Source organism: Archocentrus centrarchus, chromosome 24 (genome assembly GCF_007364275.1).
Source record: "Archocentrus centrarchus isolate MPI-CPG fArcCen1 chromosome 24, fArcCen1, whole genome shotgun sequence".
NCBI classification, from domain to species: Eukaryota; Metazoa; Chordata; class Actinopteri; order Cichliformes; family Cichlidae; genus Archocentrus; species Archocentrus centrarchus.
Window position 1 is genome coordinate 12,772,763 of NC_044369.1, and position 16,793 is coordinate 12,789,555.

General features: G+C 40.5%; 1 protein-coding gene across 4 annotated transcripts in view; it reads right to left on the reverse strand.

Moving 5' to 3' along the window:
- Nucleotides 1-2,381: 2,381 nt before the first annotated feature.
- The window catches only part of LOC115774038 (rho-associated protein kinase 2-like), a 48,021-nt gene continuing 33,609 nt past the window's right edge, over nt 2,382-16,793 (reverse strand). For 2 of the 4 annotated variants that reach the window (XM_030721055.1, XM_030721058.1), the window contains 8 exons: nt 16,094-16,161; nt 15,898-15,986; nt 14,743-14,821; nt 14,364-14,631; nt 13,828-14,098; nt 5,071-5,147; nt 4,662-4,925; nt 2,382-3,471 (listed from right to left, as the gene is read on the reverse strand). In XM_030721055.1, coding sequence (XP_030576915.1) covers nt 4,921-4,925; nt 5,071-5,147; nt 13,828-14,098; nt 14,364-14,631; nt 14,743-14,821; nt 15,898-15,986; nt 16,094-16,161 — 857 coding nt within the window. In that variant the 3' untranslated portion in view covers nt 2,382-3,471; nt 4,662-4,920. Of the gene's footprint in view, nt 3,472-4,661; nt 4,926-5,070; nt 5,148-11,448; nt 11,569-11,607; nt 12,834-13,827; nt 14,099-14,363; nt 14,632-14,742; nt 14,822-15,897; nt 15,987-16,093; nt 16,162-16,793 lie in introns of those variants that run through there. The other 2 variants (XM_030721057.1, XM_030721056.1) reach the window with 2 other exon arrangements.

Here is a 16,793-nt window from a genome sequence, read left to right on the forward strand (position 1 = left end):
TTTAAAAATTGCCAGCTAAAGTCATTAGTAGTAATAGTAAATGGACTAGTTCTTATATAGCACTTCTCTACTCTAGCTGAACACTCAAAGCACTTTATACAACATGTTTGCATTTACACATTCATACAAGCACTTCCTTCTACAGCTAAGTGCTTACTGTCTAACATTTACACGCATTCATACTCCCATGGTTGCATCACAGAGCAACTTGGGGTTCAGTATCTTGCCCAATGATACTTTGGTATGCAGACTGGAGCAGCCAGGAATCTGACCATCAACCTTCCAATTAGCAGATGACTTGCTAATGACCTGCTGTGGCACCCCACTGGCTGACTGAAATAAATCTTTAAATGGTCTTTTGTCCAATTTTGGTGAGTCTGTCCTCGATTTCCTGTTCCTCACTGACTGGAGTGGAACCAGGCGTGGTCTGCTGCTGTAGCTCATCGGCTTCAAGGTTTGATGTGTTGCACACTCAGAGATGCTCTTCTGTATAACTTGTTTGTAATAAGTGTTTACAGTTTACTGAACTTTGTAAGATTGCCAAATATAGGGTGTCACATTTTGAAATTATGTTGTGGATCAAAAAAATATATATATACCACTAAAGAATGAAAAACAATCCACTTACCAAACCATCCTCATAAAGCACACTTGCAGAGGAGAGCAGAGGTAGTAAAAAGCAAAGTAAGGACAAAGTCAGGGATGATGTGGTCAAGCAAGTTGATTGGCTATTGCAAATGTACAGGGGTTGGACAATGAAACTGAAACACCTGGTTTTAGACCACAATAATTTATTAGTAAGGTGTAGGGCAGGGGTAGGGAACTCCAGGCCTCGAGAGCCGGTGTCCTGCAAGTTTTAGATGTGTCCCTGATCCAGCACACCTGAATCACATATAGAAGTCATTAGCAGGACTCTGGAGAACTTGACTGCAGACTGAGGAGGTAATTCAGTCATTTGAGTCAGGTGTGCTGGATCAGGGACACATCTAAAGCCTGCAGGACACCGGCTCTCGAGGCCTGGAGTTCCCTACCCCTGGTGTAGGGCCTTCTTTTGCGGCCAATACAGCATCAATTCATCTTGGGAATGACATATACAAGTCCTGCACAGTGGTCAGAGGGATTTTAAGCCATTCTTCTTGCAGGATAGTGGCCAGGTCACGACGTGATGCTGGTGGAGGAAAACGTTTCCTGAAACGTTTCGCTCCTCCAAAACACCCCAAAGTGGCTCAATAATATTTAGATCTGGTGACTGTGCAGGCCATGGGAGATGTTCAACTTCACTTTCATGTTCATCAAACCAATCTTTCACCAGGTGGGGCTTCTCCACATCGTAACTCTCCCGGATATGGGGAAAACAGTAAAGGTGGACTCATCAGAGAACAATACATGTTTCACATTGTCCACAGCCCAAGATTTGCACTCCTTGCACTATTGAAACCGACTTTTGGCATTGGCACGAGTGACCAAAGGTTTGGCTATAGCAGCCCGGCCGTGTATACTGACCCTGTGGAGCTCCCGACAGACAGTTTTGGTGGAAACAGGAGAGTTGAGGTGCACATTTAATTCTGCCGTGATTTGGGCAGCCGTGGTTTTATGTTTTTTGGATACAATCTGGGTTAGCACCCGAACATCCCTTTCAGACAGCTTCCTCTTGCGTCCACAGTTAATCCTGTTGGATGTGGTTCATCCTTCTTGGTGGTATGCTGACGTTACCTGGATACCGTGGCTCTTGATACATCACAAAGACTTGCTGTCTTGGTCACAGATGCGCCAGCAAGACGTGCACCAACAATTTGTCCTCTTTTGAACTCTGGTATGTCACCCATAATGTTGTGTGCATTGCAATATTTTGAGCAAAACTGTGCTCTTACCCTGCTAATTGAACCTTCACACTCTGCTCTTACTGGTGCAATGTGCAATTAATGAAGATTGGCCACCAGGCTGATCCAATTTAGCCATGAAACCTCCCACACTAAAATGACAGGTGTTTCAGTTTCATTGTCCAACCCCTGTATGCTTTACATCCTTACAATAAATATCTCATTTATTTTACATAACGCTTTAGGCTCAAATAATATTTTTTTGAAATGTAAATTAAAAGACTAGAAATACAATCAAAAGACTAAATGTGTATTAACGGGGAGGAGAGAAAATGCCGGGAGGAGGGTGCATGCCACCTGAGACCTCAGTGGTCTGTACACCAGGTTTCATTCATTTGCAGTTTAACCAGAACATTCAGTCACACAGCTGATAAGTAGAATGGATTAGACCTGCAGTATGAAATACGATTTGAGCATCTGGGCAACATGATGAACTATTACATTATGTATGATGAGTGCCAGTTGGCTTTAGGCTGTTCTGAAAGATTTATTTCAGTCGAGCCCACTCACTCCACATGCACTTGTGAGATAAAGACGGACCTATTCCGGTATAGTTCAAATGGTCTCTTAAAATACACTGTAGTCAGATGTGATACTGCTGAAGGAAAGATGGCTTCAGTATAACTATAACATACATTTTTGGTATTGTTTGGCTATTAAAACATTTCATATATGAACACTAACAATACAGATACAGCCAAATGTGAGATGTGGGGTTCGAAACCAAATATTAAGCCTTGTTTTTTGTTCTACTATACTTCATAACCCACATTTATTGATTTGAAATTTATTTACTTTTACAGACCTGGTCAAGGTAGCAGCTATATATCACTACTGCTACTACTGCACATTCTACATCAAAGTAAGTGACAACTATAAAAAACAAAAAACACTATGCACAACATACATAACCCAGAGCCACCGACTGAAATGCTGTAAGTCTTGTTTTTGTAATGCATCACCCCAAAAATTCTACACATGAAATTTTAAACATTTTAAACAATCAGTAATTGTCAGGAATGGCAAATATAAAAACATTGTTTTTGTTGAGTTTCATTATCCTGTCATATGTTGTAATAGACGTACCCATAAAGGCTCATAAAGATGTAAACGCTTCCACTCAAAAAGAACCCCTTAAATCATATTTATACATTTACACGACAGCCGTATATACTGTATGATGTGGTGCTGACTTATAGCCCGAAAATAAAAAATACAGTCATATGCAGCGACACTCTATGTGCTACAACACACAGACTGATCTTTCAGTGTATATGCAAATGTTCACACATGTGCCTAATCTTTTTTTTTTTTTTTTTTTAACAAACACAACAAAAACAAATGCTCTTTTTTATGATGATGATAACAAAATAAGGAGGTTTAACCATCAAGCTTGCAGCATGCTTTTTCTTTGGATGAAATCTCCCTGTAATAGGATGACTGTGCAAACCCAGATCTCATGATGGCCGCCAGTTTTCTGTCCATATTCGTGGTGGGTTTTTGTTTTTTTTTATCAGTCTTCTCTGAAAAAATAACACATGTAGGCACTGTTTCCAGACCACCATTACTCCACATGGATGAAAATACTAGCCTGTGAAGACAGAAGAAAATACAAAAAAATGGAAATGAGAAAACCTGGGATGCTACCAACAGTGTAGCAGGCTTTCAAAGGCACAACCTACACAAAATCTACGACATTTGCTGAGCAGATGTGTGAAGTTAAGATGCTGTGTAAAATGTAAATAAAAACTGAATGTAAGGATTTTGCAAATCTCATGAACCCACATTTGATTCACAACAGACGTTTCATGTCATGAAAATTATTAGCACATAAAAGCTGGGAGGTGGGGAAATAAAGGCTGGAAAAGTAAGTGGTAGTAAAAAGACACTTGAGGAACGTTTGTAACTGGCCTGCTGTCAATTAGCTAATTGACAGCGGGCCAGTAACATGACTGGGTATAAAAAGAGCATCTTAGAGATGAATTTTAGTATACAATCCAGAAATGCTCCTGTCCTCTCTGGACCAAAGCTGATTTAAAATGGACTGAGGCAAAGTGGAAAACCGATCTGTGGTCAAATGAATGAAATTATTAATTGGAAAAAATTCTTTGTTGAAAAAATGGATGCGGCATCCTCCAGACTAAATAGGAGACGGACCATCTGACTTATTATCAGTAGTTAGTTTCAAAGCCTGCATCTCTGATGGTATGGGTGTGCATTAGTCTGTGGAATTGGCACCGTCAATGCTGAAAGGTACACACAGGTTTTAGAGCAACATGTGCTCCCATACAGAAAACTTCTTTTCAGGAAAGGCCTTGCATTTTTCAGCAAGACACTCCAGTCCAGACCTTTCACTAATTAAAAACATACAATGACTGTTGGGCAGCTAGAATCCTACGTGAGACAAGACTGGGACAACATTCATCTCACAAAATCCAACAGCTGGCCTCCACAGTTCCCAGATCTTTATGAACTGCTATTGAAAGAAGAGGGGATGCTACAGAGGCATAGACATGATCCTGTCCTGTTTTAAGATGTGTTGCTGCCATCAAATGGGGAAAAAAAAAAGGGACATTTCCTCACTTTAAAAATTTAATGCGTTTTCTCAGTGCTATTGTGAATAAAATACGAGCCTATGAGATTACATTCTATTTTTATTTATATTTACACAGTGTCCCACCTTTTTTGGAATTGGGGTTGTACATACAATCAGTCAAAATCCTGGGGTAAACTTTGGGTGCAAGTGAAGTTCTCTATGAACTCTTGAGTGAGCATGCTGACCTTTGCAGGGCATAATAACTTCTCTTTTTTATCCAGGTGGTTCTTTATGGAAACTTGGCGTTGCACTGGCGGCACTCAAGTGCTGGCGGGGGCTTGAAGACATCCCCACAAAGGTCGTGTGCAGACCTCACAGCTGGATGGGAAATGGTAAAGAGTGAGGATGAACTCGTGGCCCTTGTGGCTGATGTAAGAGGTGCGATCATTGCGCGGCGTCGGCTCCACTGAAGCGTCCCACTCACGCCTGCTCTTGCCTTCGCTGTCATCCTGGATCAGGAGAGAGAACAGAAGGCGAATGCAATTATATTTAAGATTTAGCAAGGCAGATGGGTAAATTGAGGATAACATGCCTCATTTGTCTTGAAAGTCTGTGAAAAAAAAGGAAAGAAAAGAAGGGGAAACAACTCATTACCTGGAAACTCCTTGAAACTCTTTGAGAGCTGCATGGACACATCAGGTTGACTTAAAGATCTGACACGAACCAGCTTTCTGAATAGGGAGAGAGATGGAGAAGTTAAGTCTCGAGCTCAGCTCAGAGATTAATCTCAGAGATTACTTTGGGTATGGAGTGATTAAAATGTATTACAAAGAAAATTACTTAAATGGAAAACAAATCAGTAACTGTTAAAATTTGGGGTTTTAGGAGGAAACTGCATCCACAGATGGGCAAAAAAAAAAATGAAAATGAAAAACGACTTCCCTTCCACTGGCTTTGTGCAGTTATAAGTAGTTTCATGGTCTTTTTTTTGTAGCAGATGTTCTTTTCTCTATGGTAGTTTTCATTATATTCCACCAAACCTGCAGTTTTCAAGCAAATTATAGGATGGAGAAATGGTGAGAGGTTAACCTGCTTCCTTCACAGAGAACAGCATCTTTCCTTTAGATTAGTTTAGATTGAAAATGAGAGTTATTCAAAATGTAGGACATTGTTCTACATTTTGGCCAAGGGGCAAATAACGGGGAACCTGTATTAGATGGATTGTGAATGATTTTTTTGCATAAACACATTATAATACATTTGCTAATTCCAGAACTTTTCATTCGGTGCCAATATGTCAGAATTTTAGTTTGTCCAGTATTTTGCCTAATGAAGTACATGAAGTACTTCTTATTTAGCAAATGAATGTTAAATGCTCGAATGCTGCTTTTAATGACTCACTCAGTGTCCAGGGTCATCAAAGGGCTAGCTTGCTTTCAATCCAGTTCACTGTTATGGAACAGGAGCTTCTTAATGCTCACTACCACTCACTTTATCTCACCTTTACACATCCTATAAAGGTGAGATAAAGACAGACCTATTCTGGTATAATTCAAATAGTCTACTAAAATGCACCAAACCAGTGATGGCTTCAGTATAACTATAACATGCTTGTTTGGTACCGTTTCATAGTTTAGTATTACAATACAGCATAAACTGCTTCTTTCCCATTTTAACACTAACAATTCAGATACAGTTAAATGTGAGATATGGGCTTAGAAACCAAATACTAGAAGAAGAAGAAGAAGAAGAAGAAGAAGAAGAAGAAGAAACAGCCTTTATTGTCCCACAGAGGGGAAATTTGGGTGTAACAGCAGCCGCAGTTATTATAAATATAAATAAAGATATAATAATTCACACTATTAAGAAAAGAATATATATAAAATCAACAAACAATATTAACCTTAATACTACTAATAATAACACTATATACAATGTACATGATGTGCCTGTGTGTTGAACCTTACAGGCTGGACTATTTACAGTATATTATATATTATCCTACATTGTGTAGGCTATTGTGGTTTTTGTTGGGAGCAGTGATGGTTATAAAGTCTTACAGCTGCTGGGAGGAAGGATCTGCGGTAACGCTCCTTTGTGCATTTAGGATGCAGCAGTCTGTCACTGAAGGAGCTCTCCAGCTCAGCAACAGTTTCATGCATTGGATGGGAGACCTTGTCCATCAGTGATGTTATTTTGGTCAGAGTCCTTCTGTCTCCCACCACCTGCACTGAGTCGAGAGGACATCCTAGGACAGAGCTGGCTTTCCTGATGAGCTTGTCTATCCTCTTCCTCTCAGCTGTAGACAAGCTGCTGCTCCAACATACTGCTGCATAGAAGATGGCTGATGCCACCACAGAGTCATAGAAGGTCTTCAGGAGTGTCCCCTGCACTCCAAAAGACCTCAGCCTTCTCAGCAGGTAGAGTCTGCTCTGACCCTTCCTGTAGAGCGCATCAGTGTTATGAGTCCAGTCCAGTTTATTGTTTAGGTGAACACCCAGGTACTTATAAGAGTCCACTATCTCAATGTCCACTCCCTGGATGTTCACCGGTGTCCGTGTGGTGGGTCTGCGCCTGCGGAAATCCACCACCAGCTCCTTGGTTTTAGCGGCGTTGATCAGGAGGTGGTTCCGCTGGCACCAGTCCACAAAGTCCTGAGTCCACTGTCTGTACTCTGAGTCATCCTCACCTGTGATGAGGCCAACTATGGCAGAGTCGTCAGAGAACTTCTGCAGATGGCAGCGTGGGGAGTTGATGGAGAAGTCTGCAGTGTAGAGGGTGAAGAGGAACGGTGCCAGCACAGTTCCCTGTGGGGCCCCCGTACTGCAGACCAGCCTGTCAGAGACACAGCCCTGTGTCCTCACGTACTGTGGGCGGTCAGTGAGGTAGTCCAGTATCCACTCGGAGATGTGGTGGTCCACTCCTGACAGTTCCAGCTTGTCTCTCAGAAGTCCTGGCTGGATGGTGTTAAAAGCACTGGAGAAATCAAAGAACATGATCCTCACAGTGCTTCCAGGCTTCTCCAGGTGGGTCAGAGCTCGGTGCAGGAGGTAGATGATGGCGTCATCCACCCCGATGCCAGGCCGGTAGGCGAACTGCAGCGGGTCCAACGAAGACGACACCATGAGGCGTAGATGGTTGAGGACCAGCCTCTCGAGGGTCTTCATTAGATGCGATGTCAGGGCTACCGGCCTGTAGCTGCTAAGATCCTTTGGATGTTTGGTCTTTGGTACCGGTACCACACAGGAGGTCTTCCACAGTTGTGGTACTTTCCCCAGCTTCAAGCTCAGGTTGAACATGTATCCCATGATGCCACACAGCTGATCTGCGCAGCACCTCAGGAGCCTGGAGCTGATGCCGTCTGGACCAGCAGCCTTTCGCACCTTGATCTTACGTAGCTCCTTCCTCACATGATGAGTTGAGAGGGACAAGATGGAGGTGGGGGATGGGGGTTGTTAGTGGAAATACTAACCCTTATTTCCACAATTTTTAATTTAAATTTATTGATTTAGTTCAAATCAATTGTATTTATATAGTGCCAAATCACAAAAAACAGTTGCCTCAAGGTCCTTTATACTGTAAAGTAGAAACCCTACAATAATCCAGAGAAACCTAACAATCAAATGACCCCCTATGAGCAAGCACTTGGTGACAGTGGGAAGGAAAATCTCCCTTTTAACAGGAAGAAGCCTCCAGGAGAACCAGGCTCAGGGAGGGGCAGTCATCTGCTGTGACTGGTTGGGACATGCTGTGGACGAGAGCCAATGATTGAATGCAGAATGGTGTATAATCACGGGGAATGAAAAGAGGTAAGTAAAGAAGAATCATGGGTAGCCCCCAGCAGCCTAAGCCTATTGCAGTGTAACTAAGGGAGAGTTCAGTCACATGATCCAGCCCTAAACTATAAGTTTGATCAAAAAGGAAAGTTTTAAGCCTAATCTTTAAAATAGAGAGGGTGTCTGTCTCCTGAATCCAAACTGGGAGCTGGTTCTACAGAAGAGGGGCCTGAAAGCTGAAGGCTCTGCTTCCCATTCTTATGGAAGTTATCATACATTCTACTTTTAAATACCCCAGGAACTACAAGCAAGCCTGCAGTCAGAGACCGAAGTTCTCTATTGGGGGTACTTTGAGGTCTTTAAGATAAGATGGGGCCTGATTATTCAAGACCTTGGTATGTGAGGAGAAGGATTTTAAATTTAATTCCGGATCTAACAAGGAGCCAATGAAGAGAAGCCAATATAGGAGAAATATGCTCTCTCGTTCTAGTCCCCATCAGTACTCTGATTCTAGCTGCAGCATTTTGGATCAACTGAAGGCTTTGCAGGGAGCTTTTAGGACAACCTGATAATGAATTACAATAGCCCAGTCCCGACGCCAGATCTCAGTCTTAAGGGGGGCTTATGAAATCCAACAGGGGGGCACCACTATTATTAGCTTGATTAGTGATCTGGCTTGGGTGGGCGGGCCAGGGCGGGCCCAAGCGTATGAGTGGGCGGGCACGGCCCCCTACGGCCCGCCCATAGCGACGGGTCTGCAATAGCCCAGCCTAGAAGTAATAATGAATGAACTAGTTTTTCAGCATCACTCTGAGACAGGATGTTTCTAATTTTAGAGATACTGTGCAAATGCAAGAAAGCAGTCCTACATATTTGTGTAATATATGCATTGAAGGACATATTTTGATCAAAAATGATGCCAAGATTTCTCACAGCATTACTGGAGGCCAAGGTAATGCCGTCCTGGTATCTGGTTAGATACCATGGTTCTAAGATTTGTAGGGCTGAGTACAATAACAAAACAGTTTTATCTGAATTTAGAAACAAGAAATTAGAGATCATCTAGGCTTTTTGGCCCAGTTTCTCGTACAGGGATTATGTCTAATCCTGGACTAAATACTTTTTCCTTTTAGTCTAGGGCCATGCTTAATCCATGACTGGGAAACCAGCTGATAATGTCTTTAAGACATTCCTGCAGTTTAATTAACTGATGTGTGTCATCTGGCTTTGTGGATAGATAAAGCTGGATATCATCTGCATAACAACAAAAATATATGCTGTGCCTTCTAATAATAACACCTAAGGGAAGCATTTATAATGTAAATAGAATTGGTCCTAGCACAGAACCCTGTGGAACTCCATAATTAACCTTAGTGTGTGAAGACTCCTCATTTACAAGAACAGATTGGAGTCTATTAGATACTATTAATACCTAAGGTATGCTCTAATCTCTGAAACAAAATGTTATAGCCAAGAGTATCAAAAGCTGCACTGAGGTTAAACAGGACAAGGACAGATGAGTCCACTGTCAGAGGCTGTAAGAAGATCATTTGTAACCCTCACTAATGCCATTTTGGTACTGTGATGAATTCTGAAACTTGACTGAAACGCAACTGAAACTCTTAAATAAACCATTCCTCTGCAGATGATCAGTTAGCGGTTTTATAACTACTCTTTCAAGAGTTTTTGAGAGAAAAGGAAGGCTGGAGATTGGCCTATAATTAGATAAGCCAGCTGGGTCGAATGATGGCTGTTCTGGTCTAATTACTGCTACCTTAAAAGCCTGTAGTATATATCTCATTAATAAAGATAGATTGATCATATTTAAGACTGAAGCATTAATTAATAGAAGGACTTTTTTGAGCAGTCTTGTGGGAATGGGATCTAATATACACGATGGTTTGGAGGAAGAAACTAATGAAGTTAACTCAGAAAGATCAAACAGAGAGAAAGAGTAAATAAATATCAGTAGTATTGAAAGTAGCTGTACATAATGATAAATCTGAGAGATGGTTATGAATATTTTTTCTCTAATGGTTAAACTTTTATTTGTGAAGAAATTCATGCAGTCATTACTAGTAAAGGTTAAAGGAATACTTGTCTCAATATAGCTCTGACTCTGTCAGCCTGGCTACAGTGCTGGCAAGAAATTTGGGGCTGTTCTTATTTTCTTCAATCAGTGATGACTAGTAAGATGCCCTAGCTTTATGGTTTTAATATAGACCAACAACTCTTTTTCCAGGCTAAATAAAGAGATTCTAAATTAGTGAGATGCCATTTACTCTCCAGCTTACGGGTTATCAGCTTTAAGCTGTGTGTTTGTCAGTTATACCATGCAGTCAGGCACTTCTGATTTGAGACTTTCCTTTTCAGAGGAGCCACAGTATCCAGAGTCATATGCAGTGAGGATGTAACATTATTAATGAGATAATCTACCTCTGTGGGAGTAGAGTTTAGGAAGCTGCACTGCACTGTGTTGACACATGGCATTGAAGATGATAATAATGGAAGAATTATCATCTTCAATGCCATGTGTCAACACAGTGCAGTGACGATGATAATAATGGAAGAATTATATCCTTAAACTTAGTTACAGAACATCACTACTGCTTTTGATGCACTCTCTACAGTCACATAAGTCTGAAAACTTTCAAATAATAGACATGCACAATGCAACACATACACCACATACACCATCACCAGAGCCACCGACTGAAATGCTATAAGGCTTGCTTTTTTTTTTTTTACATTTTTTTAATGTATCACCCCAAAAATTCTACACATGGGATTTTAAACATATATGAACAATCAATAATTGACATTAATGGCAAGAAAAAAAACATTGTTTTAGTTGAGTTCACATTATTCTGTCATATGTTGTAACATATACTTATAAAGGCTCATTTTCCAAAGAACCCCATACATTTACAGGACAACCATATATACTGCATGATGTGATGCTGACTTAGTCATAAAATAAAACAATCATAAAGACTATCAGCTACACTTTATATGTTACGATACACAGAGATTTCTTTATCGTATATACAAATGTTCAAACACATGCCTAATCTTTTACAAACATTAAGAAAGAAAAAAAAAAAAAGGAGGGCAGTGAAGGTTGTCACATGCATTTTCTTTGGATGAATCACTGTAATGTGAAGACTGTGCTGATTCTCCTTATGTTAAAATGACAAAAGACAATAACCGGATCTCACAAAGCCAGACAGTTTTCTGTCCATATTGGTGTTTTTTGTTTTTTTTTTTTTATTTATTTTGCTTTTGTCAGTCTTCTCTGAAAAAAGTAACACACGTAGGCACCGCTTCCAGACCACCATCATTACTCCACATGGATGAAAATATTAGCCAGGGTTAACTGTGAAGATAGAGGAAAATACAAAAAAAGGAGATGAGAAAACCTGGGACGCCACCAACAGTATGGCAGGACTTCAAAGGCACACCCACACAAAATCCACACATAGGCTAATAATCAAGGAAGCTACCCAATAACCACACAATGCATGCGCAAATGTAGAAAATAAAAAAAAAAAAGCAGGCAGATACAGGAATAATTCTTGGTCTGCACATATGCCCAAAGAAAAATGTTAAAGCATTTTGGGGAAGAAGCCTATTTGTTTAGACATAAAATAGCAGGTGAACATGTGTTGCTACTGACTTCACTTCTGTTCTTTTTAAGCTACAGAGCCTCAATTTTTGTGACTATCAACAGTTGTGTTCACCTGCTATTTCATGCGTCAGAATGACTGCTGTGAAAAGGGTTAGATTAAATACAGATTAGAATAAAGGCAAGAAAGAGGTAGAAACAGCTAGCCCACATTTCCCTTGAATATAACCCACCAGTAAATATAGATCCCACAAATTATCGCAAAATATGTTATTTGCTCATTCGTACAAAAACTGACATGCAAAAGAAATAATTTGAGGTCTTTTTGGCTGATCGTGTATGCGGTTTGTGCTAAGCTAGGCTAACTAGCCACTCTGTCAGCTAAAAAGTAAACACCTTCATATTAATTTACTGATTTACTTCTTCCAAACATGTAGAACTAGAATTTTTCCAGTCTTCTTTTTTTGTGCAGTACATCATCCTGAATATCTTAGAGCTTCAGGTTTAAACAGATTCAAACTCATCTGTGAATGCAGAAATCACACAAAAAACATGCCTCATTATATTAAAGCCACACATTTCATGCAGAGGTCCAGTTACCCTCTGTCCCTCCTCTTTAACTTTCTTCAGAAGAACATATCATCATCATCATCATCATTATTGTCATCATCCAATGCCCAACTCCAGTCTTTCAGGTCAAACTCAAACAGTCTGAAACATCAAATATGAGGGTTCAAGGAGGGGCCAAAAAAAGCCTTTAGTGATGCACAAATCTGTGAGCAGCACATGCCACTTTCACCAGGGGGCAATACAGAGCTAGGAGTTCATGAGTTACTTTATGCTGCTTACTATGATGAGAGGGTTAATAGGCACAGCAGCACAGTGATGCAGCAAGTGGAGAGGCTCACCAAGCTACGCTACTTACAGTCTCCCAGCATGAGAAACGTTAGAATGGTGGGGTCAAAGGTGAAGCGGTCGGGGGTCAGTGGAGTATGATACGGAGCATGGGGCCAGTGCTGAAGGATAAAAGCAAGTTAGGGTGTGGCTGAAAGTTTAACCTACTGACCGCATTAATAGTCTAAGAAAAAAGCTAGATAGTTAGTTAATCTAACAAACGGTTTGGTGTCATATCCTACTCAATTAGGTCACTGCTGATGCTCGATGAGGTGCTATGTGCGATCATTAATGCTGCATGATTAAAGCCGATGAGAATGATTCAGAAGTCAGTTTAAAGCGAGACACTGCGTGTCAGCCACAGCTTTATGTTCATTTCAACTATGCAAGAAGCCAGAAAATTTAGCTACACTGATTTGTGTGATTAGGTCACAGTTTAAGACCGTTACCTACATTTTTCACCACAATCAGACATTTATTGTCTCATTGTACGCAAAAAATAAGCTTTGTGTTAATGACAGCTCAGAAAAAGGTTCAGACAATTGAAAATGATAAGAACAAGGCAGAAATAAGTACAAATCAAAACACAAAAGATCGCAAGGAGCACCAGCAATCACTGCATATTGATTTCATTTAAAATGGCAAATGCTCATATTAGTGCTATTGTGTATTTGAATAAACTGCATTTTTATACTTTTGATTACATTATTTCTTAAAATTTCTATGCTGGTGAAGCTTCTTAAACATGCACAGGTTTGTGATTATGATAAAACCTGAAATTACTTTTTTGCCCAGTGACTGTAAAGGAGATGTCCCCATACAGTATGTAAACACTCATCCAAGTGAAGGAAAATTAAAGGTTTTTTTTGTTTGTTTTTAATTTTTGTCCTTTGTCTTTACTGGATAGTGTGACAGTGAGGAGTAGACAGGAAAGTAGAGAAATACAGCGGGGGAAAACTTGTAGCAAAGGGCCACAAGTTGGACTCGAACCCACGTTGCTGACCTTCAGCCCTAAGGCATATAAGCTGGTTGCTCACATCGTGAACTGATCTGGTACCTGGGAAAATTACAGTTTTTTAAGTCAAATTTTCCAACTTGTTTTTCTGTGTTTCTCACCTAGGCTTCCCCGATGACTGCTGGTGCCTGCTGGGTTGGATCTTGATAGCTCCGCGATGGGACATGTGAGGAGAGCTCGTGGGCGAAGGCCGTGGGGAAATTTGTGGAGAGGAACAGGATGCTTTTTCAAATGGAGTCTGTGCCGTGGGGGGAGGACTCAGTGTGGGATGTTTTGGGATGCGCTTGAGGAGGTGACTGACCCAGCGCTTCTGCTCCGTCTGAGAGCCGGTCAGGAGCAGCAGTTCTTTGGCAGTGGACATGTCATAGTTCACTGTTAAAGATTACCAGATGAAAAAAATAGATTAGAAGCAGGATAAAGACGAGAGATATTCTCTTCCTTTGACCAAGAGTAGATAAAATCACTGTCATTCTTATCTTACAATTTTTTTCAATTTAGTATTTTGACAGCAATTAATGTTAATGTCTCAGGGCTGTCTGCTAACCAGATGTGTGAACCAAAACACTCAGTCAAAATCCTGGGGAAACCTTTGGATGCAGGTGAAGGTTTCTGTTAACTCCTGAGTGAGCATGCTGACCTTTGCAGGGTACAATAACGTCCTCTTTTTTGTCCAGGTGGTCTTTGTGGAACTTGGTACGGCAGCGGCGACACTCAAGCGCCGGCGGGGGCTTGAAGACATTCCACAAAGGTCGCGTGCAGACCTCACAGCTGGATGGGAAATGGTAGAGAGTGAGGATGAACTCGTGGCCCTTGAGACTGATGTAAGAGGTTCGATCACCATACGGCGTGGACTCCACTGCAGCGTCCTGCTCACGTTTACTCTCGCCTTTATTATCATACAGGATCTGGAGAGCGAAAAGGCACCAAAATGCAGTTACATTGAAGATTCACAGAGGTGGATGGGTAAATTGAGGATAACGTGCCTAATTTGTCTTGAAAGTCTGTGAAAGACTTACCTGGAAAATCCTTGGAATTTCTCTGACATCTGCACGGTACACATCAGTTTGAGTTACAGGTCGGACATGAAACAGCTTACTGAAAGAGGGAGAGAGATGGAGAAGTTAAGTCTAGTGCTCACCCAGTATGAACAAACTATTACTTTGGGGATAAAGTGATTCAAATGTATTATAAAGAAAATTACTTAAAATGCAACAGCAGATCAGTTGTGGTTGTTTTTTGCAATACTCATTAAATCTTACTTTTATCCCATTGTTTACACAGATTTTAGTGCATTCTCATGTTGACCCAGCTGTATTTATTTTTTTTTTTTAGATGCTGTTTTTTTGTTTAGATCTATTGCAATGCTATTTAGTGCAAAGATTCATGATTCCAAGAGGCTGAATCCCAACAACTGACATGATATGATATTTTTGGTTTTAGTTAAACTTCTAAACAGCTGCTGGATCAGAGTGATCACATCCCATAAACCTAAGTGTGGGACAAAGATCTGGGATAGTACTGAGTGGTAGGTTGAAAATATGATATATTCTCCTTTCTGTTTACAGGTTTGGCTTTTAGCGTGTGAAGGATAAATGTGATTTTTACACCTCCGTCATACAGTAAGAATAAAAGCAGGCCAAAACTTGCTCTTATGGCCATATGTGAGCAACTTCTTATATTCATGAATTCCACTTTTAACTGTTAAACCCTTTGGGTTTCAGGAGAAAACTCCACAGATGGGCACATCAAACTAAAAACTGACTTGTATTCCACTGGCTTTGTGCAGTTAGAAGTAGTTTCATGGCCTTTATTGCAGCTGATTTTCTTTTCTCTAAGGTAATATCTATCATATTCCACCAAAATCTGCACAGCTTTAACTTTGTGGTGATTCACCATGCTCTCTGAGCATTGCATAGGATGGAAATGATGGTGACATGTTAACCTGCGTTGTTCACAGCCATTTGATAGAAGCCAGGCTTGAGAAAAATGTCTCAATTTTGGTATACATACTCACTGAATTATAATACATATGCTAATTTCCACAGCTTTTCATTTGGTGCCAACATATCAGAATTTTAATTTGTCCAGCATTTTGCTTCATAAGGTACATGAAGTACTTCTTATTTAGTAGTTGAGTGTTCCATGCTCAAATGCTGCTTTTAATGACTCACTCAAGATCCAGGGTCATGAAAGGGTTAGCTTGCTCTCGATCCAGCTCGCTGTTATAGAACAGGATCTTCTTACTGCTCACCACCACATACTTTAAAGGAAATGGAAAATTTTTAGATGCGGGAAAAATGAGCTCATTATTATTATTATTATTATTATTATTATTTTAGATGCATTAATTATTGGTGGATTCCTTACTTTTTTGTCCCAGCCAAACCGCTTCGTGTTCTTGGCAGGAAGCGAGAGCCAGCCCTCCAGCCTGGAGTCTAATGAGGGGAGAGAAAACAGGAAGGTGTTAACATAAAAAGGACAAGAGCCTTCAATTATCTGAATCACTTAAAATCACACCTTGACATTTTTAGGCTTTGGTGGCATTTTCTTTTAGAAGAAATCACTCAGAGAGGAAATGATTCCTCGCTAAATCAAAAGGGCAAGAGACAGGATGTCCTGTTCCCTGGTTTGAGAAATAGCAACAGACTAATAAGCGAGAACTATAAGAATTCTAAGGAACTTCAATCACAAAACATGACATGTGTCTGGTAGAGATATAAAAAACTAAGAAAATAACCTTTAATTATTAGTTTAGTCAAAACTCCACATACAAACTTCCCTCTCTCCCTCTTGCAGTGGAATCAATTTCAGCAAAGCCGTGCAGCATCAAGCTGTGCATGTTCAGTCAACATTAAAAAGGATTAGAGAGACCCAAACAGAGTACAGGGATTAGCTACAAGTTTGCAGGTTTGAGGAAGGGGTTAGGGTTATTTCATTCTAAACTAAACTTGGGGGGGGGGTGGATGAAAACCCTAAAAATATTAAGGGATAAATATTGTAAAAAGCTGTTTCAAAAACTGCAGTTTTAATTTACACATCCTGGGTTTGAACTGCCATGCAGGATCAC